The 24,138-nt window shown below is 41.8% G+C and overlaps 2 protein-coding genes and 1 long non-coding RNA gene across 3 annotated transcripts; 2 read left to right on the forward strand and 1 right to left on the reverse strand.

Annotated features, from left to right (window-relative positions):
* Nucleotides 1-3,259: 3,259 nt before the first annotated feature.
* Nucleotides 3,260-13,182, reverse strand: usp31 (ubiquitin specific peptidase 31). Its single transcript, XM_067233177.1, has 16 exons — nt 12,575-13,182; nt 12,320-12,457; nt 11,629-11,723; nt 11,433-11,525; nt 10,200-10,335; nt 9,723-9,870; nt 9,435-9,615; nt 9,163-9,274; nt 8,923-9,017; nt 8,327-8,404; nt 7,673-7,802; nt 7,106-7,225; nt 6,759-6,984; nt 6,510-6,668; nt 6,246-6,398; nt 3,260-6,013 (listed from the first exon to the last, which is right to left on the reverse strand). Exons 1-16 carry the CDS (start codon nt 13,103-13,105, stop codon nt 4,539-4,541), a joined length of 3,870 nt encoding a protein of 1,289 aa, XP_067089278.1. The 5' UTR covers nt 13,106-13,182; the 3' UTR covers nt 3,260-4,538.
* A 3,331-nt stretch (nt 13,183-16,513) lies between these two features.
* Nucleotides 16,514-21,824, forward strand: il21r.1 (interleukin 21 receptor, tandem duplicate 1). The gene is made up of 8 exons (XM_067233471.1): nt 16,514-16,585; nt 16,685-16,805; nt 16,963-17,153; nt 17,394-17,527; nt 17,982-18,183; nt 18,278-18,359; nt 18,950-19,031; nt 20,793-21,824. The coding sequence occupies exons 1-8, from the start codon at nt 16,525-16,527 to the stop codon at nt 21,504-21,506; spliced, it is 1,587 nt and encodes a 528-aa protein (XP_067089572.1). The 5' UTR covers nt 16,514-16,524; the 3' UTR covers nt 21,507-21,824.
* Nucleotides 21,825-23,209: 1,385 nt separating this feature from the next.
* On the forward strand, nt 23,210-23,795 carry LOC136941211 (uncharacterized). The gene is made up of 3 exons (XR_010876455.1): nt 23,210-23,350; nt 23,433-23,586; nt 23,707-23,795. It is a non-coding gene; the product is annotated as an uncharacterized lncRNA (long non-coding RNA).
* The last annotated feature ends 343 nt before the right edge of the window (nt 23,796-24,138 follow it).

A 24,138-nucleotide genomic window follows, 5' to 3' on the forward strand; every position in this document is an offset into this window, starting at 1 on the left:
AGTTTCATGGTCCAGGGGCACATTGAGCCAACGGAACACAGCATGGTGCCAGGACACCATGACAGATGATCGGGCCTGCTGGGCTCCACTCTAACGGTTTGCTGAGGACTTCAACAGAAACTCATGGCTCTAGGCTGTCATAATTAACGACAGTATTACTCTGTTTAAAATGTAGAGGTTGTGGCATTTGACTACTCTATAGGGGGAAATCAGTGAGTGGAGCACTGGCCTTTAAATAAGAAATATGAGCATGAGGTATGTTCCTGAGGATGTGTTAGACTAAGCTTCCTGAGTGAATGTTTGTCTAATACTAGTGGGTTAGGATGAATAACAGAAAAAGCCAAATAATGGGTTGAAGTTAGCAAGTTTCAAAACTGGGATTACAAGCAAAGCCTTCCTGCACCCTACCCTAACCCACGATGAGGATTGGAACACCTGAAATTGTGACAATGCACAAATAACATTTATAAGCAAACACAACTCATAATGATATACATGTCGTTGAAATGAAATCTTCCCAATGAAAGCACACAACAATCCCTGTAGTGTCACTAATATATCTCGTTCGCTCCATTAATACCCTGGTTACCCTGCCGTGAGAAGCAAGCACCATTTTGAGATGTAAAAATCAAACATGCCGAACACTGACAACACACATCCTCCAGGCCGATACCTCTGTATTTCATGAAAAAACTCTGCAGTATTAATCTACGGTGGTAGTGAGCTGCTAAGGGCTTGTGCAGCACAGCTCATCTATCTGTATCTGCAGCAGGTAGAGACTGGGTCATTGATCTATCTTACACTCATCCAATACCAACTGAATCTATAATTGCAGGGGGAGGGAAGTAGATATTTGGCAGGAATATTACTTTTCTTGTGATCAAAAAAATACTTCTAAATGGGTCTCATGCAGGCAATGTAATAGATCTGTTGACAGTGTTGAGTAGGAGCAACAGCACAGCCTGTGACTCAATGAGTAGACAAGCTTTCATATGTGGCTCAAAACCAAGCTCAGTGAAACCCCTCTGGCAGCTTAATCTTACAGCTGCTTTGCTGCCATTTTTTCTTAGTTCAGAACAATGTCACTTGTCATGTTGCACTTGACACATACTGGAGTGGAAAGATTTTTTGATGCTTTCCAAGACAAATAATGGTTTTGGCACTATGATTAACACTTTCAATGGATTCACTTATATATCAAAAGGTTAAAACTCAATGTATGGCAGAACGACAAGCAATTGGCTACCAATTGCAAACTGAGTCAAAGGAGAGGAGCTCCCTCCAGTGGTTAATAGTTAATGGTACATGCATACGCCATACAGAGTACGGTGAGCTATTGTAAACATTGAGAACACAGCAGTTACGGACAAATAATTCAACGTCTTTTTATATTTTTTATACCTGTTTTAATTTTTTCATACATTTTTGTTCTTGCATTGGTAAACCAACAATGTTTATAAATGTTTGCTTCTTTCAAAGAAATGTATCATAAAAAAGAAATGGTAAAATATGATATATGAAAAGAAATATGCATATTGAAGGTGCTTGCACATCATTAATAAAACACACAAATAAATTAACATAAAAAGCTTTGACGTAGTCTCATTTTGCGCAATTATTTCATTTGCTCCTATTGAACAAGCTTCCAGAATGACATTGTTGAACAGATAGACATCCACACTGCCTGGTATTATGAGTTCCAGTCTAGAGTGAATCAAGGACTGAAAAATGAAGGGTGTTATACTCATCTATCACACTATTCAAGACTGATTTATCTCATACAAAGTCTAAGGACTAGTTATGAATATCTAGTTACATTTCCTGAATATATTAGATCTCTTTAATGCACTAATACAATAAATGACAAGTTGTTCTTCCTGATGGCACCAGTAAAGTTCTTAAAAGGAGGATTATACTCCAATTGATTACTATTAGTGACATTCATGACCTAGCTAGCTTTACATTTGTCTTTTGTTTCCAGTTGTAATAATTGTATAAATCAAACAAGACCAAAGTATAGGAATGACCTACGTATGTAAAACACACTATCTGAAATGTGAAAGGGGAGACAGTTGCATCCATAGTGTTTGTGTCCTTGCTGGTGATGGCAAGGGGGTATACAAGTCACTCTTTAACGAGTGACATTGCAGTTGAAGCACCTAGAACAAAAACGTCTGTAACACCAGGATAACCTATAAACAAATCAAACATGGAACAAGAAACGACAAAGACAGCTCCTTAGAAAGAAAATAATATATATATATATACACACGAAAAAAATGTTTAAGCATTGACATTCTAACATTAGCCATTTTAAAGTGATGATTACCCTCATTTTTTTTTGGAGTGCAAATAAAGCAATGGAAGTCGTGAGCTATGCTCCCTGTAACTGGCATTTGGAAAACAAAAAGCATAAATTGTTCTGTAGAGGACATAGCAACAGTCTCTTGCATAGTTTAAGACATGCATGCTTTTGTGTCATCATGCAATACTGCTTTCCATACGTCTCTCTATGGAATTCCACAGCTTGGCATCACAGTGGCATCTACTTCAAACAAAAAGGTGAAAAGAAGCTGCAGCTTTCATAATGGTACTATGAAGAGGAATATGCGCCATTTAACCTTTCAGGGCCAGAGAAAGGTTCTGCCTTGCAAGCATGGAACGGCAGAATTGTGTCAACTCAGCATTACGTGGTCACAGGGTTACTCAACTCCCCATTCACGGACGTTGACTTTAAAACAAAGATTTAACTCAGAGTACAAAACCTAGGAGCTTGAGTCTTGAGGTCTAACAGGACACAGCAGAAGGGCCATTTAGTGACACTCTGCTACAGCTAGATCCAAACCATTTCCATAGTTATAGCAATGACAGTTGCCAGTGGCAACAATTAAAAGTGACAGATTATTAAGAGTATTGCTAACCTCCCTAAAGCCTCTCAAACCAGAATTCCTGCTTTTGACCTAAATGTCATAATGAACGTATGACCAGTTTTGAATATGTAAGATAGAATGTAGCTACAGGCAGTGAAGTAGTCAGCAGTCTGGCTTTGGGTGGAAGCCAATTAATGCTACAACAGACAAGTGTTCCAATGATGTGTCTTAAGACAGAAATACTTATGAGCCTCTCTGCATTATTGCCCTAACAACACTGTCCTTCATTTCTATGGGTACTTATGTGCTTAGTTTGTTTACATTTTGTGCAGCTAAGAGAAATTGCAGTGTGCGCAGAAATATTTTGCATTTGAGATGTTTTTCATTAGTAAGCCAATTAAACTGTATAATAATAGCATTTTTGGGGGGCGACGGGGTATGCAGTGACACCCCAATCTGAAAAAAGAATGATCAAGCTGTCGGGTGGTAGAGGCATGAATTGATTTGAAGCCATCCCGAGAGTGACCTGAACCTGGAATAAACCTGGGACCTGTTGGATAGACATCTATCAAACTTGGCTGGGGAATCTGGTTCGACATTTGTGAGAAGCACATGCAATACATTCCCTCCACGAACCAACTCGGATGGGGTTGCAGTGACATGAACAAAGTATTGCACTTGCAGGCTTGGATCAATCCTAACTAGAAACGGGCAAATTCTGTGGCAGTTCAAGGCTATTGCAACTGAAAACAACTTTGAAAAGATAAGGTAGCACAACATCGGGGTGGCGATAAAAGTTGTAATTATGTTCACTCTTCTAGCCATCACTGTATCACAAAAAAAAAAAAAAAGATTCTGCAACGAGTTTTACCCTTAGATAGGCAACATAAGGAAATCCAAATGCTGATCTTGCCACCTGAAATTCTAAAAGTATGATATAAAGATTGTCACGTCATTGTCTTACAATCAACTAAAGGCAAAAAGCACAAATGTACATATTTCCAACTGAAGGAAGCCGTTGTGATTACCTCTATGGCAGCCTGTTATTTCAAAAAATGGCAGACATTATCGCCTCAGATGAGGTACCACAGCTTATGCAACTAAATGCTGCCAAGATGTTCAAAAGTGTTCACGAAAACTGTGGTCATACTTGGGAAACTCAGCATTTGAATGGCGTCAGTGCGGAGAACAACACTGCCCCACGGTACAGCACCATGTGTAGAGAAGGAGTCACTTCTTTCAGAACTCCTTCCAAAGATCAAAGATGAAGTTTGTAGTTTGTCACCCCAAGCTCATTGAACCAGATAAATTATAACGTTTGTATAAGCACTATAACACATTATATTACTTAAATCTTTTGACAGTTAGGGTACTTTATAGCTATGTAGTGGGAAAGAATGTTTAAAATATACAAAGTGCTCACTTAAAACATTCCTATTCAGTTTAGCATACAGTAGTGGACTTATACTTTGCCAAAGGCAAATGATTTGGTTCCATGATAGGACTGAAAGGCGCTTTTGATAAATTACATCTTGATTCTTAAAAGAAAATACAGGTATATACTTTATACTCTCTCTATATATAAATTCATATTTATATTTATGTATATCTTAGGCACATAAAATAACATAGCTGCATTACCTAAAAAATGAAACTACTGTTGATATATTATTGAGGCTTCTGTGTTGGGCGTGCAGAAGATTGCATGCTGGAAGATAGCTTTCTGGAAGATGCCATCCTTTCAAGAGGCTTTTTCCCATTAGTGGGAGATTTAAGACTTGTTTCAGAAGTGGAAGACTTGGATTTGCCTACAGGTAAAAGTGAGTGTCTGACAGAGGGCTTCGAGGACACCCTCCCCTCCGGAGCCAGCTCACCCAGATGAGGCTCAGTGCAGGCCTGGAGTGAGACGCTGTCTGCTGCCTCTCCGCCGTCGCCCCCATTGTTCAGAGTCTGGCTGCTCACCCTGGCTGTCCTCTCTGAGGACTTCTTGGACAGGATGGTGGCTTTCCCCAAATCGGCCGAGCGCCGGCTTTCTCTCTGCCGCAGGGCATTCTTGAAGAAGGACAGGCCCTTGTCTTCGGACTTGCTGCTACGACGCAGGTCTCTGGAGGACACGCTGGGCGAGCGAAGGCTGGTGATGGACGAGATGCTGCTGGAGCTCCTCAAGGGCCTCCTGTCGGGCCGGCTGCTGTCCCCGCTCCTGGGCAGGGGGGCCCGCGTGGCAGAGCCGCCCCGGGGCTTGTCGACCAGGGGGCTGTTGAGCCCAAATGAGTCCCTGCTGTAGCTCCTCTCCACCAGTCTCTTGCGGCTGCCGGAGGAGGAGGAGCAAGTCTCAGTGCTGCCGGAAGTCTTCTTCGCCGTGGGGGAGGGGGACGCGGAAGACTGAGGCGTTGAGGAGATGCGTTGTTTCCGCTGTGGGGTGCCGGCTGTACCTGCCTCTGGACCAGGGGAAGACTCTTTCTTTTTGGAAGGGGTCCCGGTAGGCGTCGCGTTGCTGGTCTTTGCATTGGCACTTTTGTCTTTAAAGTTGATCCCTCTGAGGCCCTTCCCCTGAGGGCTGGAAAACGATTGGGAGATGGAGGATTTGGGCGTCGCCGATGCACACTGGCGTTTCTTGGAGGATTTCTCTTGCTCGGCTTTGCCGGAGCTCTTTTTCGACCCGGTCGTTTCCGACTTGGAGGAGAATCCTCCGATGCTGCTCTTGCGTTTCTGCTCCTTGGTCACGGTGGCTTGCGTGTTTTGGTCCAGGGCTGTGATCTGGTTGTTGTTGTCCGCTGGCGTGGGGGCCCTGCAGTAGACCTCATCTAGGAACCTCTTCCCACCATCCAGATCGCCGCCGTTGCCCTCCATCATGGCCAGGGGCGCCCTGCTGCCAAAGTAACGCTCGTGCCTGCTGTAGCTACCGAAACAGGAGGTGGACACCTTGTCGTCGCAGGCCTCGCCGATCCTCTCCAGTGGGGGAGAGGAGCGGGAGTCCAGAGAGAAGCGGGATGGGGAGTTGGAGCGCATCTGGAGCTTGGCGGAGAGGGACCACGAGGGCTTCATCCCGTTCTCGGTGAAGGACAGCGGGCTGGCCACGGACGATCTGGAGGACAGGCTCTGGCGTTGAATGCTCCTCACGAAGGGGCGGGTTGAGAATCCTCCTGCCAAAGGAAGACACAGAGGGTCACGTCAAAACTCCGATAACAGGTTTGAGTATTCATGTCTTGACCGAGCACGGCATTGGTTCAGGGAAAGGCCAGACATGAATAGGGGAGAGACGGGGGGGGGGGGGAGAGAGAGGGAGAGAGAGAGGGAGAGAGAGAGAGAGAGAGAGACGGAGGACGACGAATGACGACAGGGCTGAATAAGGCAGGATAACCTCACGTCTCTCACCATCGTCTTCCATACGGTCCCCCATAAAGTCCCCTGACTCGGCCAGCGAGGCCAGAGAAGTGCGTCTGGAGGAGGCCCCTGACGCCAGGCTGGCAGGCCTGCTACCCGGCAGCCTGTTGATCCAGTGGTCACAAAGAGACGAGCTGGTGGAGCCTGAAACAGACAGACGCAACAGCCCTCACACAACATCCCTCCCAGACAGACATCTTTCAGGGAGAGCCGTTTCCTTAGTCCTGCGCAGTCCACAGTGTGTGTCCCCCTCACCAGCGACTGAGCTGTTGGCTGACCAGGAAGGGATGGTGGTCCTCCGCTGATAAAACAGGATGTAGGCCGTCTGCTGACAGACGTCATCATCCGCTACGGGCTGGACCTCACTGTCGTCAAAGCAGTACCACTGCCCGTCGATGGAATTCTTACAGTAAGCTGTCGGAGCAGAGAAAGGGAGGCTTTTTCAAGGCAAACCCAGGGCGGGAAAAACGGGACCCAACCCGTTCTGCTGTCAAGTCGCTTTACCTGTGTAGTGGCCGCCCTGCATGTTTCCGTGGTGGTTGCAGACAGCGTACAGGTCATACAGGTAGTCGTCCGGGTTGCGTCCCAGGCCGTAAGGTCGTCTCCACGGCGACCAGTGGGAAGGCAGGCTCCAGCTGCTCTGGCTTCTCTTGACCATGTGGGGCGCCATGTCCATCCCCAGCAACGGGAACCTCACCATGTTCTGCATCTTCACCCTCCGGTCTGCCTCCTGCAGACGAGAGCACACGGGTCAGCACGGAACGAGCCTTACCCGCTCGAGTCAAGAAGACAGGAGGGTCCAAGCAGGGGAAACATTCGAACAACACTGGCGCCGTTTCTGGGTGCAGTACCTGGCGGAACCTCTTGAGGTGCAGTATGAGCACATCCGGCAGGGTCCACAGGCTGAGCTTGATGCGGCCCTGCTGCAGCTGCTTGCAGTGGGGACAGCGCCAGGCATCGTCCGGGGCCAACTGGAACACACACACACACACACACAATCCAGGCAGCAGCATCAAGGAAAAGCTCCCGCAGCAATGCTTTTGAATCAGCATCACACGCGGGATGGAGGCCCCGGATTTCTCTCTTCTTCCTTCTCTCTCGCTCTCTCAGTACCCGCATTTCTGAGACCAGACTGGCTCAACGCAGCTCTGTGACTGGCCAACATAAGCCTGAGCTAATTACAGAGTACATTCACATTTTCGCTGGTCTCTCTCCAGAGTTCTAATAGTAGTAATGCCATGCTTCTCTTTTTCCGGAGACAGCATTAGGAATATAATTTCCAGCCATCTCCGAAAGTGACAGTCCATTTGCTATCCAGAACAGTAGACAAGCCAGTGGGTGGGGAAAGAGCAAACTGTCGCTTTCAACCTCAGCCCAATCACGTTGAGCTAAGCGTCTCAACGTTACAGTGGCGTTACCTGTTCCTCTTTGGTGTACAGCTGGAAGCACTGGGCGAGAGTGCAGGCCTGGGGCTGGTGATGCTGCTCCCTGTGCAGATATACACTCTCTGCATCAGGGATGTACTCCTCTTCAGTGTGGCCAAACAGACTGCAGACAAAAGGGATCACAGTCAAGACTTCCACAGGAGAGAAAAAAAACGACAGTCCTGTCATGTGAGGTCCCGTTTTTTAGCATTGTAGAATCAGTCTTATGTATACATTTTAAAAACCTGTGTGTGAATTTAGAGAAAGAGCCGTTTGGTTAGATGTCAACTGTAAGGTTGGCAGGAGGCAGATTCTGAAGTTGGCATGTTGGGCCTTTTGATAAACTCCTTTTTCCAAACGAAAATTTAAACATGCAGATGATTGACACCCTGAGCCATTCTCTCTTCCTAGCTGCAATCTTTTTGCCGATGTCGTATCATAAGAACGCAGACCAACTCCTTGAGGTATAAACAAAAACAAACATGAAAGGGCTCTTCTTTACCCTGTTCTTATTCTGCTGAGTGTGAACTGTTTCTGTGCATCTGCCATGGTTATGAATCTCCCAGCAGATCTTACTGCACTCTAGACACACACGGTTCATCAAACAGAGACAAAAAGCACAAACAATCCTCCTTCAGCTACACTCACTAGTCCTTGGTCTCCTTGTCCCACTCCACCACTATCTTGACATGTGGAGGTCCGCCCTGTCCGCAGGACTTGTATGCTCTGCAGATTAGGTTAGGAGAGACAAATCCAGTTTTACTATTTTTCTGATTAAAAAACAAAAAACAAACATTGACCACTATTAACTAACATATCATACAACAATTGAATGGACTTTTGGTACTCGATGGGGGTTTTCAAATTCTTATTGCGATGCAAAACATCGTATGCTGCTGTGTTAAGTGATATTTCACATGGGAAGGCGGCACATGTTATTCTCTACTCCGAGACAAATAGGTTCAACAGCTAGGGCATGAACCAAACACGCTGAGCAGGAAACCGAGGGGGGAAAAAATACAAAAAAGCATGTTGTAGCATGCTGCTGAACAACGTGAATAGGAATGCACCCATCTCACAGGGCATGCGTGTGTGTGGCTTGAGGACTAGGATCGGTTGAGCGTAAACAACCTGCAACGGGAGGGCGCCTTGCATGAAATGTGATAAGGGAAATCAATGAACTGTATAGAATAGCAGACTGTCGGGGCTGGAGGGAAATCTAAAAAGCAAGCGAGAGGGCTGACCTTTCCACTGTGGGGTGGCACAGGGGCTGCTCGTCTTGGGGTAGAAGATAGGTGATCCCGACAACACCAACCACCCGAAGGCTGAACGGCCCCACCTACAGACAGACAATCATTTGTCACTCAACAGTTTGCGTCCCACCACTTGACTGCAGGTGGTCCCATGAGCACATGTTGAGAAGCAGAATGGCATTCTTATTTCCAATGAAGACAATGAAATTGTCATTTGGACTGGTGGCCAACCTGAATGTAAACTCCTGGCCTTAGCAGGTGACGCATTTTCTCCAGGATCTCCTTCTGTAGTGCATCCCAAGTCACAGTACGTTCCATGTACAGTACAAACGGTAGACCAAACCTTGAGAGAGCGCACAAATTAGTCCTCCGAATATATCATGAGATACCATTTCAGCAAAGCTTTACACGCCAAGTCTGCTTTTAGAGTTTGAATCCATGAAGCCTATTAGATAGCCACTGATGCTGCTGTGCACAATAACTATAAAACTGTTCTGTGGTACCTTCTCCCTTGCTGGCCAGAGCAGGCTCGGTTGCAGACCAGCAGGATCATCTTCTCTACTCCCATGTTCTTATTGGGCGAAGCCGAAACAGGAGTCACCGCCCCCTGCATGAAGGATGAAGTCCTACTGCTCTCAGTCCCATACTTCAAGTTGTTCTGATTCAGGTTTGCAAGAAGACTCCCTAGAGGACCACAACGTTAGGGATGGGTCACCATGGGATACCTTTATGAAGACGATTGAAGAGCTTCAAAAAGAACGTCAGAGCAGTATATCGGGCGAGAGCGATACCTCTTTTAGTTCGAAGGTTCTCCAATCGAAAGGTCTCGGGCGTCTCAAAGGCAAAGATGGAGTCGCTCTCTTGAATGACGTTGAGGTCGTCCTCGTCGTCGCAGAAGGAACGATGGAACCCGTCGTAGTACATTTCCGTCAGGACAAACTGCGTACATGGATGGGAGGACAGGGATTTTTTCTTACATATTTTGCATTATGTCAAATCATAGGAACACATCATTTCCTTGTTTCCCCCTTCATCCCCCATACACTCATTCATTCCAACCGCGTCCTTGCAAAAACATTTAGATAACTGAAAAATGACTGGTTATACGACAATGCTCTTACAAAGTGATACTGTTACTGTGCCTCTGTGATTATAGGACTCTTCTGGAGAACTGCTGCAAATCCTGTGTGTGTGTGTGTGCGTGCGTGCGTGCGTGCGCGCAACGCTAGTATGACGGAGCAGAGGTTGGAGGGAGGAGAAAAGGTTACCTGGTCCGTGGGGATCTTGGTCTCACGTGACACTGCCTCTCGGAGCCGGAACACAGAGCTGTTCAGTGGCACGGCCACTCCGATCCGCATGCAATGGGAGTACTTTCCCTGGTACACCACTATCACATACAGAGGCCTGAGAAGGTGATGGAAACCGCAAATGCAACATTTAGTTTATCACCCAAAACTGAACTTTTCCAATAACGGGTAGCGGGTACCCACACATCCTGGAAGAGGACAAAACACCATGAGACCCGATTAAAAAACGTTGAATCTATAGTATGGATAATCCAATTCTATTTTCAAAAAACGGTATTTCCTCTCATGGTGTTGCTGCGTCCCTGCTATTATGTGGGTTTTGTCTCTATATTCAGGATTCCTCTGGGGAAAAAGTGGATTACTGCCTTAGCTGACAGGACTAAAAGCTTAGCCAGGAGTGCTGAGAAATGTGGCTCTCAGCAGTTCCATGTTCCACGAATTAGAGAACCCCCTGCATTAAAAGTGAGCTTTCCTTTCTAGACATTGACAGTGAGATCTGTTGTCACGTGAATTCAGCTAGGTTTGCATGGCTTAATTTAGGCCTGACCCTCACAAAACTACATGTCTATATGATCATTTTTCCAACAATGCTTTTTAGCTTAACAGAAAATCTTTTTATGTGAAGTGGTCAACACATGCTTCTCAAATAAGTAATAACTGATTAAGAAAGCTTGACTAAAAGGACTTTGAATCCTCAAAGAGAGAGAACTAAAAGCCAGGCAGAGCACATTATTATGTCATTAATCAGACATGTTGGAGGACTGATTTGACAGAAATTGTCACTGCACATCTCTTAATTTCCCCTCACCATTCCCTTCCTTAATTATGCATGGACAGTAATGAATTTAGAAGATTGAAAATAATCTGCATTGAACAAGGAGCTCTCTCCCTGATCTGACAGCGTAGCCAAGCTTTTAAAAATAGCCTCACTATCATGGGGGTCAGAAAAGACGCTCACAAGCATGTCTCCATAGTTTGAGGCCAAAAACCAAAAGTCACTAGTTTCCCTTAAATCCTATGGAACATAAAAAACAATGGCCTGATCTGTTGAGAAAATGTACGGTTATCTAAATAATGAATATATACTGTACATGAACATGAAATGAATAATAATGGATATCCAGAATAGTCCCACTGTTTGTCTGAACCAGCGGGCCCCCTGGCTGCAGGACAGAGGACGGGTGCACTACTCACCGTGTGTGAGGTAAGGGGATGGGCAGAGAGATGCAGAGGAACGGGTCAAAGGTGTTGCTCTGTTTTTGGCACTGTGGGCAAGTAAGTGAGGACCTGTTGGCAAAAGATCCAAGTCAAACATCGGGTGCGGGACAGGTACGTGTCTGCTGCGGCGAAGAACGAAACCCCTTGGGGGGACGGGACAGCTTGAGCCTACCTGTACTGAGCCTGAAATAGTTCCTGAACAAATGAACCAGCAGACAGGGGAGGAGAAGGACCCTCAAGGCCTCCGTCATCCTCTTCAATTGGTGGCTGAATAGAAAACAATTACAATGATTTTGTTGAAAAGCACTATAAAATGTAATGGCTTGAGTGTAAAACATTTTGCAGTCATATACGATTTTGACAACGACTGGCAATGAGAAGGGAAAGCAAGGTTCAGGGGTCATGTATAGAGAACCAGTAAACAATGCTTTAAATTCTGATCAAACGGATTTCTACACTCACATTTTACATTACCATTAAAACAGTCTTAATGGCTATTGCCAAAACTAAATCACAGCCAATTGGATCGACCTCAAATAATTCAACAACAAATGACGTAACCACATATCTGTTCACACAGCCCCAGTTGAGTACTTCGGGGGAGGCTCTTAACCCAAACCTGTTTTGCATGTCAAGTCATGTCAGTTAAAAATTGGTTTGGTCAGTAAATCAGCCCGTCATTTGGATTTATATCTGCTGCTGGGGACATTTTAATGAGTGTCCCACTACTGTAATATGCTGCTGACACACCTTAGAAACGGTTTAGAGCTCATCTGCACAGTCAAAGTCACACAAACTCTACTGCACTAACCTAGACACCAGCAAAGTCATGCAATTCACGGCTGTTCAATTGTAGAATGTACCTTTATTGATGGCCTGTTGTTGGGGTGTACAATGCAGTTTAGGTCCTCATGTACCCTGTCCAGGAGCCAGAGCAGAAACTCCTGTGCATCATGCTGAGCATTCCCTTTGTATTGCAAGGCGTTTTTTGACACAGCATTCTTTAACAAAGAACACAACGCTCAGATCAGTCTGTTCAAAACATCTGTACATGAAATGTAAAGTGTGGCAATTTCAAACTTCAACTTGGACCACATGCACATAGGTTAAACACCTACTTTAAACTCTCGGCTGTGTTGTGGAGTGTACTCAAAAGTCCACAAAGCCCGGACCAGGCCAGACAGCTGCTCTGTAACCTCTCCTCTGAGCTGCGGAGCTTTCCTCTGCAAAAGCACACCATTGGTCTTCGGTTTCTCTTCATCGATTCCCTCACCCTTGTACTGTTCCAGTGCCAAAAACTCAGCAAAGAGCTCAGTGTTACTCAAGCACTGAAGAATTGCATTCATGAAGCAGGTGTTTCCATGGTTTTTGAGACCTGACACTCCAGGAACCTTCTCTCCAAAAAGGAAGCCGCTACAGTCCGTGTCATCCAAAGGCTGGGCATCCTTACCTCCTGTCTTAAATGATATGAACCCACCATCGTCTTTGTCACCCTCAGTTGAATGCACCTCCGATCCAAAATGGGACAATGTTGACAAGGTCCTTAAGACTCTGCTCATAAAACTACCGACAGAGCGTACAGAACTCCGCCGGAATAGCTTCTTGCTAAAACCAGACTTTTTTTCCTTGGTTGTGGCTTTGCTAGACATGGTTTCTTAAATGTAAGCGATCCCTTCAGAACCGAATTACCAATGTTATGGTCGTTGCTAGCTCAATCAAGCTTAGATAAACGTAACTGAATTACTTTCTAGTGCTGGTTAAGTTAGCTGGCTATACCTGCTAACCTATGAAGCCAGCACAGAACTGCTTGATTGCAATGATAACACATTTCACACCCAAGCAATGCGAATTGAACTACATCAACATGGCTTTAGCATACCGTACAACTGCTTTGCCCCTCAGCTAGCCCAGCCAGCACTACTAGAGCTAGATACTACTGTAGTTGTCCAGTAAAGTATTTGCTGTAATTAACACGGCGCAATAGATAAGGAAAATTAGAAATTAATAGAAATAATCAGCGGAAGCATGCTACTAGCCGAGATAGTAGCAAGATAGCTAGCTAGCTATCTTTTTAACGACTTTACTGGTAGCCAACAAAACTCAGCATAAATCATTCTGCTAACGTTAGCTCTAGCTAGATACCTCAATATATAACGTTAGATACTGCAGCACTGAACCGAGCTTTAGACTTGCTAACGTTACCTACTAGTATGTTTGCTAGATAACGTTACTACTACAGTGTAGCTGTTGGTACTACTAGCTAGGCTATCCGGCTCCATTACCAAGTTAGCTAGCTAGTAGTAGCTGTCAAGATAGCTAAACGACTAGGTCAAATTGTTAGCTAACAAAACAATTATCTAGCTACCGTTAGCTAGCAAGCTATACGTGGCTGGAAGCCGAACAAAACTATAGCTACTTGTTTCACATGGTTTACTTAACTGGATTAAATGTCTTACCTAATGTAGCTAGATTAAGACTAAACTAGGTAGCTAACTAAGAGTGGCAGCTGCCAAACAAACTAGAATTCTAGCCTCCATTGTATTGGGTTACCTTGTTAGGGATAGTGAATAGCTAGTAGTAACGCCTCCCGGCGGTGGCAGTGTCGAATTTAATTTGGCAAAAACACGACCCAATGCCAGAGATGTACCTTGCTAGGCTAGTATAAGAGGATGCAAGGCAGTTCGAGGCCCCCGTTGCTTGCCTGAGCCCGGCTGACTTTTTCAGGGCTTTCAAGTCTCAAGCATTCGCAGTGAGACTCACGCATTTCAGCCATTTCTCACGCAACACCTTGTATTTCTCACGCATTTCAACATTTCTCACGATGAGACATAACTTGTTCCGCTATATACAATTAATGGACGAGGCGCAGACATACTGAGATGATGATAGTTGTCTCGAGTAAAAAAACAATCAGAATCAATTTAAGATGTGTCTGTCTACTCTTGGTGTTCCCGTCACTCAAAACAGATAAAGATAGGGCAACCAAGGACACTGCAATTTTAGAGGATTCGGCTATAGTATTACTGTCATGAATAAGGATTGTTATGAGGGCCACTATTAGTGTCTTCAATTCATTTTAGCCTTTTCCTACCACAGTCCAATTCATCCATATTCTGTCTTTAAAAAAATGGTTTCCCTGTGTTCTGGGATGGCTTTGATGAAGAAAGTGTTTGTTCCATCTCTTCATTAACGGAGTGATTAAGTGCACTCTGCATTCTGCAGTTTGGGAGAGAAAACCAGACCTCTGACAATAAATGTCAACTGGAACACCAGTCTTAGGTCTCAAGCATGTCTCTCTCTGCTCTGAAAGCCGGAGGACCATCTATTATAGGGCACAAGAAAATAAACACAGATAGTGACAGTCAGGCAGTAATGGTGTTACAACAGTCACAGAGAAAGAGATTCACAGCTCACAGCCCATGACCACTCTCAGGGCAGAGAGAGATTGAGGTGGAGCTCTCCCCGTAGTCATCACAAGGAATGTTTACCCAGTACTTTCTCCTCACCCTGGATATCTATTCAGCCTTATAAATATCCACAATTAACTCTTATCAATAGTACACGGACATGAGACCATACTAACTAGTATCCAAAGACTAGTTCTATTAGTGAATAACATAAGTACACAGGAAATTCCACAGCTTCATATGTTGTTTCCTGTTGACTGCACAATGCTTTACACAGTGGTCAGATATGTCTATTTACTGTACTTCATGATGAATCATATTGCATTTCAGATAACTATTTGACACACATGTTAGTTAGGTATGTAGGATTGGCATAATACAAAATAGTTTAACAGCAGTGTAGTATTTGCAGAATTAACAAGAAGACATAATAAACACGAGGCACCAATAGAATCCTTTTGAGTGACAAAGAAACAGTGTTTACTCAAATTAATAAACCAATAACCTTTTACCAAAAGAAGTTGGGGTGATTTCAATAAGATACAACACATTCTTGCCCTGTAGGTGTTAGGAACAAATTGACTCATTTAGTTCAAGATTTGCTTGTCAAAAAATTCCCACAGCCAACTGCTAGCACTTTGTCTGTACACGTGTAGGTGTAAGATGATTGTCTGACTAGACTGATTATGTATGTGTATTAGTAATCATAGGGGTGCCAGACACTGTTTAGAGTATCTGAAAATGTGTGAAGACAAAAGTAGTTATATAGGTTTACTTTTATTAGTTTGGAAGAATTGAAACAACACAATCTCTATTTTATATAATTAAATACTGTATTCATGCAACATAATCTCAAAGCAAAATATAATATTTCATATTACATAACTTGATTTTGTGTTGCCTTATGAGATGGCTTTAGATAAGTGTCATTTTTCAAAATAACTATACTAGTCATTGTTGTTTGTCAGCAGCTGTAAGTTAGATGGGTTGTATTGTAAGAAACAGCATGATCTGTGGGAGGGACTGTGTAAATGGCTTATATGGGTTTAGCCTCGAAACCACTTCCTTGCAATGACATGGCGGATGATGACGCTCTAAATTCATACATCATGGTAATGTCCCCCAAAGTATCAGAGATATGGGTGAGTTTATCAATTTCATGAAATCAGAGACGATGGTTTGAAGAATCCTCATTCAAAAAAAGTAAGATTTTGCCAGTTCTACAGTGAGTTATGAGTTTGTGAGTTTGTAAAATAAGTACAATATCTTATTTCTGAAGATACATTTTGTTTAATCACTTTTAATGATGTTGTGACCTTTTATCAGAAATACTTTTCTAGTGAATTAATCAATTCTTCAAATGTTTAAAAGTAATATTGATTAAACAATGGTAATGAGGTTTGAAAAAACTGTTGTTGAACTAGTTCCTCATGGAAGGTCATGGAATCCTATAGATACATTTTTTAAATCTATTGTAATGTTGCTTTGTGTCCATAGTATTTCATCAAATATGTCCCTCTTATAGTATGTAGAGTTGCTAAAGGTAATATGTTAAACACTGTACAGTATTTTATAACAATCTATAAACCATGTATTTTAATTTTAAGGTTGCAGGTACCTTGTACTGAGTTACATTAAGCAGAACAAACATATGTTTCCCAATGGCAATTAAACTACTAGCTATTCATTTGTTGTGGATCCTATCCTGCTTAATTCAAGATGGTAAGAGGACATATTTAAATCCAATATATATATTTCTAGGAAGTCACCTGTTTAACTATTTACTGTAACACTGTCCAAACTTTGTGCTTGTTTTTGCAGCGGAAAGCATCTGTCTTATAAACTGCTGTACAAACATGAACGACTCGTTGAACTGCTCCTGGTCTGGCATAATCTTCAATGAGATGTCACCATCTCCATTGACCCTTGAAGTTGAGTGCAGGTACCTGACATTTATGATTGTTGCCATGCTCATTACAAGCTAATCGCTTCACTCTATTAACGATTCTCAATTCTAATCTAATTGAATGAATCCCCATTTCATGTCTATGTAGAAACAATTAGTATGAATTGTTAATCATAACTCTTGTCTCATACAGGGATTTTGAAGGGGAAATCAATGGCAGCTGTGAAATTATATCCTCGCAAGGCTGGTGCTTAATACGACCAAAGGATTTCTATCTATATGCATCCCTTGGAACAAACTGCGTTTCAAAAATAAAATATTCAGAGAAGCTAAATGTAATGCACGCTTGTACAAATGATTCATTTTGGAATCTGGCGGATATGGGTGAGTGAAATGTAAAAATAGTTGGTACTTTCCGTTATGTTGTTTAAGATGAAAAAATAGTATCAATATGATTATTTCTTCTCAGTAGTAATACAACTTTCTTCACTTTTGATGTTTCCCTTTTTAATCTGCCATTAACAGTTACACATTTTTAATCTGGGATTTGGTAGTTTATTTGAATTATTTTATTGAACTTTCCCACATAACCCTCAATAATCAATCATTAATTCTGCCCCATAGTGAAACCCCAGCAGCCATTTAATGTGCATGCAACAGAGACCAAAGAAAGCTACAATATCACTTGGGAGACAGATGATCACTTTGAAAACTTAATGTACAGAGTACGAATTAGGACAAAAGATGACCCCCTAAAGGTAAACATTGTTTAATGTCTGAAACCTTAACGAATGATTGTTACTGGAATCACCCCTTGGTCTAAATGTTGGCAAATGTTCTGGAGGGCCACTTAGGCCGGGTTTACACCTTTATAGATATTGAATTGTTTCCACTGCACTCAGGCCAGCCATTAGTAATTGTGGAAAGGAGGACAACTTTTTCCCAACTGGGCCCCTCATCCACAGGGGTGGGGGGTGGAGGAGAGGGTGCGAGTTAACTTATCAATGGGAGGGAGGGCGAGGGGATGCAACTTTACTTAGCATGGGCCTTACCGGGTCCTGGGCCTGGGAACCTCTGTACCCTTGGACCCTCCCTGATGACAGGCCTGACTGCACTACAACTGAACAAAAAAATATACAACATTTATATTTCCATTGGAACAGCATGTAGTTTTTAATGCCTGCATGTTGTGTTAATTATTCATCCTGACAGGATCCCATACACTATACTGTAAGCGAGGACCAGAAGTACTTAACTATAAACTACATACAGTTGCAACAACAGGCTGAATGCATGGTGGATGTACAGGCTAAAGTTGGACCTAATGATATTTACAAAGGCCCCTGGAGTGAATGGAGTTCTACCACAGAACTGGATAAACATACACGCGCAGTATACAGTATTGACATGAAAAGTAAATACACATTTTAAGATAATCAGTTTGATAATAACAGAAGTTTAGTTTATCCTCATTGTTGTAACATTAATACCGTTTCCATATTTTTTAGGAGATGATATATTATGGTGGAGCCTGATGCTATCATTTGTGTTTGTCCTTGGTGTCCTTAGCCTAATTTACTGCAGAAAACCGTAAGTATTTAGTTTTTTACCTTGGTTAAATATACTTTCAATAGACTGGCTGGGCTATACAACTGACTACACAAAATATTCTGTTAGGGTCAAGCTAATAGCTCGTTAGAAGAAGTGTCCCAGCTTTTGTCAGATGTTTTTTAATAGAGGTTATTATTATTATGTTCATTTTTGGGCTCATGTCTATCCATACCAGTAAATGATATGATCTACTGCTGCGTTTTTACAGAATGTGTTAGTAGATACTTTCCTGGCATCTCCTCCCACGTTAACAAAAACCCCACAGATGCTTTACTGTGCATGCAAAAGTGCATGTCAGTCAAAGGGCAAGCTGACACAGGAAGTTGAAAAGCACTGCAAAAGCGAGATACACTATTGATGCAAATATGCTTAAAGTACAAAGTGTTCAGATAGTATAGCTGGAACAGAATCAAATAAATATAGCTTCATAAAGCTTCTTAAATATTCTTTGTTTAATAAAATGATTAAATACATGTACGTAAATAATGACAATACTAATAGCAATGTCACTTTAGTGCACACTTTCTTGTTTGAAACAACATGACGTTTTCTTTTCTTCTTTTTTACAGGTCTTGGTTTACAATGAAATACATCCCAAAGCCAGATGCATTTTTCCAGCCACTCTACCATACATATGATGGGGATTTCAAGGTAAGTCAAAACAGAAATATGTAAAACAGAAACAACCATGGCAGTGTAAGTCCCAGCGATTAAGATGAGAACTGCGTGAAATCTTTCAGTTTTGCAGGTGCTTAAACAAGTGTTTTTCAACACAAACAGGCTGTAGGCGGATCATTAAATGACAAGCATACATTACTAGTGCAGTTGACCCCCTTGATGGAAAATACCATGAAATGAAACAAACACTTTCCTGTTTCCAGTTTAAATATAGCCCACGAGGGGTTTCCATCCGAAAGTCTTGACAAAAATACATCAAGACTTTGAACCTGTTTTTATCTCAGCTAAAAGTAAACTTGTTGTTAGCTTAGCACAATTACTGGAGGGTGGGAGTAATCACTAACTCTTATCAAAAGCAGCAGAAATAAAAATACAGAACTGATCCCTTCGGCACCCCCCCCTTTTTTTCTTTAAAAGTCTTTGTGTGTGCATGCTCACAATACGTAACTATTTGCTCAAATAACCTTCTTAACTTCTATGAATATCTTCATATAATCACTTAAAAATATTTTTAGTATGAGGTTCGCAGTTCTCTAGATGCTTGTCAATACAGGACACCAAAGCTTTGAGCTTCATCCACCCAAAAACTGGAACTTTGTCCATCCACAGATATACAGTACCTGTCTGCAGAGCACCAACACTTTTTTCTCTTTTTTTCTCTTTGGAACTTTTGGGCCAATGCTGCAAAGCTCTTATGTTCAGCTTTGTCCCACAAACACACATGAGTAATTGTTCCTTTTATTTGCATCTGTTGTAATGGTATCAAGTCAGTTGTCCAGCCCAGCCAGTTTATTAAATGTTTGTTATGAAGCCATGAGTTAATCAAAAGTATATATTACAAGCTGCGAGACCTGGAGGCAGAGCTGCTATAGCTGCCCTTAACCTAGCAATATATTCCAACCCCAAACTGTAAACAAAATAGGGGAGAAATGCATCCATTGGATTCCTTTCTTTGTGGACAGTCGTTTCTGTCAAATCATTCAAAACATTTTAAAACAAGAAAACAAACTAACTACGAACCAGAATCTATGTCTGTGTGTGTGTCTATCAGTCTGTGACTCAATTATCTCAAGAACTGGTCATTGTATGAAGTTGAAATGAGACAGATGTATGGCTCAGGGCTCAAGGACATTCAGTGTAGCACAACACCAGTGATTTAAAATCACCATGCCACGCCATGTTTATATGCAATTACACAAATATCCAGCAGAGAGAGCTGAAGTTCACAGCCAAACGTAGCCAAAGCCTGAGAACTAGAAAATATCTTTGTCACTCAAAGAAAGAGTTGCACCTAACAAACAGCACATAGTTTAATACATCAAATCATATTTTATTGCTCAGTCTGTTGCTTGTTTGTTGAAAGTGTGATAACAGGAACATTTTGTTTTCATGGGCATGAAGGAATTCATGTAATCGTTTTAAGGGGATTCACATATTAATGAAAATCTGTGATGGACTTCAGCGGAAGCTCTATTTCATCGGATGTGGCATTGACTTGAAAAAATGTTCCGTGCATATTTGTGGGCCTTATCTTGCTCAACTGGTGTCAGTGCTCAGGGTTGCGCAATAGGATATCCTCCATCGAAGGCACAGTGTTTGATGCACAGTTTTAATACGAAGCACATACAAAATTATAATGATGTACTTGTTCATTACAGCTTGCTAACAATGTCTCTTAGACATCGTAGACCTTACTGCACCCATATGAGTTATCATTCATTCTGTTTGTCGCAGAAATGGGTCCGACCGATCTTCAGTGAGTCTGACCACTTGATGATGAACACACCTGTTCAAGAGATGCCCGTGAAGCAGTTGGAAGTCATCATGCTGACCTGTGGGAGCATAAAAGAGAGAAGCAGTGAGGACAACCAGGGAAACGGTAGACACGGTATCGTCTCCCTACTCAGCCTGGCACCCCACAGTTCCTCGTTACTCTACTTCAGTGGGGCAAGCGGGCATAGCACTGGTCACTCAGCTGGCCACATCTCTATCCATACTGTGACCACATCTGGGGAGGAGGAGGCCACATTAGGAGGCAGCACAAATAGTTTGGGCAGCAAGTTTAAAACTTCAATGGATTGCAATATGGATAACGAAGAAAGGTTATCTGTACAGAAAGGAAGACGATCATCGATTTGTTCATCAGCTGTTGAGTGGCAGCCACAAGCCCAACACATAGAACCTGAGCAAATTTCACTGGACTCCTTCTGCTCAAATGAACCGTCGGATGATGGCTATCCCAGGGTGGACTTGGACACCATTGATAGTGGCTTTATGGAGTCAGACTGCGGCCCCCCAATTAATTCAGACTTTGATAATGTGGAGCAAATGAACTCCTCTTTACTGAGTGGAGCAGAAAGCTCAAACTATGTCAAGCAATGGATGATTTGCAACACCGTGGAGGGAAATCCTGACAACCCACAGAAGCACAGTACATCCACCCCTTAAGCCCCTCTGAACTGTAAAGAAAAAAACTATCCAAAATATTGAAGACTATTGTTTTGCATATAATTGTTTTATTGACTTCGTAACTGCTTGTGTGAACTAAATAATGTTTTTCTATTGTTATTAATCTTTCGTCAAATAGTTTAACATTATTTATAGTGCAACGTTTGGTATATTAGGATATTGTAGTGTTTTGTATCTGATACAGAGATTTAAAAAAAAATACATTAAAGAATTGTGTTGATGTTGAGTTCTTAGCATGTTATTATGCATTAATGTTTGATAGGGACATGTGTGTGCATATTCCAATTGTTTTACACAAATTCAACATACATTTATCAAATTCAGCTTTACAAATGAAAAGATGTGTGTTGGTGAGTTTGTGACAATAAAAGTACCTATTATATATGTTTATCTAGACATTATCACGCAAACAATTCCAGTTTCACTATTATCACTAAACTGCTTGCCACATGCCGTGCATGGTTAAAAACAATACGATACAATCTTAAATGTGATCATATGACCATACTTTGGTGGTGCATATTAATCTGGCTCTGGTTTTCACACTCTACTCTTTAGTAGATCTATTGCATGAAAAGGAACAAGGTAGTGCTTTACTTTATCATTGAATTACACGATGTATGAACTTTCAGTCTTAACTGTATTGTTAATTCATTTGTCATTAATGTCAATTTGATTGGGCAATATATACATACCAACTGAATTTCAATACAAACAATATGAGAGATGTTAATGTTTTTACATGATGAAAGTCAAGACTACTAGTTTTCTTGTTCATCTCCACAGATGCATGTTAATTGGAAGTCTTTGCTGATACTGTGTGAATTCTGCAGCATTATTAATTTGTCAGCAGGTACTACTGATGAAGGTAAATTCATAAATTATAAATAAGATCAATTCATATTCAAGTGCAAAATGTACATAGTGTGTAACTTGACTTTTCCTAATACTTACAGATCCAATAAATGGACTCAGCTGTACGACAGATTATCAGTTTACAATTAACTGTATTTTGAAAAGAGACACAACAGTTACCATCCAGTACTGGCTGGATTTCAAATGGATTAATGATAAAGTGGTGCATAGGTAAGTTTTGTTTTGATTACCAATATGTTTTTCAACTGAGTTCTTTATTAGAACCATTATGTGTTATTTTATTTCAAATTGAGAATACAAAAGAATGTTACAGTTCTTTGTTTGCAGAAATTATTCTTAAGGAGCTAGACCATTTTAACAGCACTGATGCTAATACCTGACTATTTAAATCTTAAAATTGACTTGCTTGCCATCTTGATAAAGCTTATTTCAATCCCCTTAATCTTTTCCCTACAGCATGTTTAAATGTCCACTTGTAAAAATAGGGGATCATCATTACAATTGCACATTTGTGACTGTAAATAAAACAAAGCGCAGATTCAGAGCATCTGACCATTTCAACGTAACGCTTTGTTATGACTCTGACTGTTATAAAAATGTTACAAAATTTCGGCCTTCAGCTAATGGTGAGTTACTTATGAGGATAATACTTGTTTTTTATTGATACATTTTTGTGTTTATGTGGGAGTGGGGGGGTGAATGTCTTTGTGATACAAAGGTCTTAGTGATAAGATTCATCAGTACGCCATACCATTTTCAATGTTTTGATCATTTAATTTATAACAAACTCTTTGTGTTCAGTTAAACCAACTGCCCCAACTGATCTCAAAGTCCAGAGCACATCTGATAGCTACAACATTTCCTGGAAAAGTGGCTATGAAAACCACATAATAAAATTGACGTACCAGATATCCATACAAAAATATCTTGACAATGAGATATATAAGGTAAAAGGTTATTCAGCAAGAGGTCAAATATTGTATTGAAGTACAGTTTTTTTTTTCAACTTTGATAAACTTTTATTTTCAGGAATTTCGTGTGTACAACAAATTTTTCTTAATGAACGCATCCAAACTTGATCCAGACCAAGAATACCTTGTTAAAGTGAGATCTAAAGCAGAATGGTATAACGAAGAGAAGAGTGAGTGGAGTATGATACGGCTAAAGACCAATGCAAAACAGGGTAAACGTGTTATTTTTCTTCTTTTTCTTGTTTCTACTGCTCACCCACACACATCTGTCCCTCCCCTGCACATTTATTTGTTGTTGTTGTGACTTTGCAGATCTGTGTTTCTTTTTGCAGCATCGAGGGGGTTCCTCAAGTTAGCATTGCCAGTGTGTTTGGTCGTTGCAGGTCTGATCTTATACAGCTTATACATTCCCATCAAAAGGTAAAGACTGTAGAACGGTAGAATCATTTCATGTTATATTTTAAGGGCACTGGAATGTGTTTATTGAGATGAAATGTCAAATAATATATAAATCCATTGTGCCATAGAATGAAGATTGAAGCTTGCTTACATGTGCCATCCCCAGCCCCCTTCTTCCAGCCTCTCTTCAAAGATTATAATGGAAATCTTAATGTAAAGTTTTTTTAATATAAGTTTTAAATATTTAAAATGTGTCTTGTGTGAGACTGTTTACATCTTAATGATATTGTCTCCACAGGACTGGCTTGCATCACAAGGGAATCTGAAGTGGATTCACGAAATAGAAGATCTCCAGACAACAAATA

This window comes from Osmerus mordax, chromosome 3 (assembly GCF_038355195.1).
Source record: "Osmerus mordax isolate fOsmMor3 chromosome 3, fOsmMor3.pri, whole genome shotgun sequence".
Classification (NCBI taxonomy): Eukaryota; Metazoa; Chordata; class Actinopteri; order Osmeriformes; family Osmeridae; genus Osmerus; species Osmerus mordax.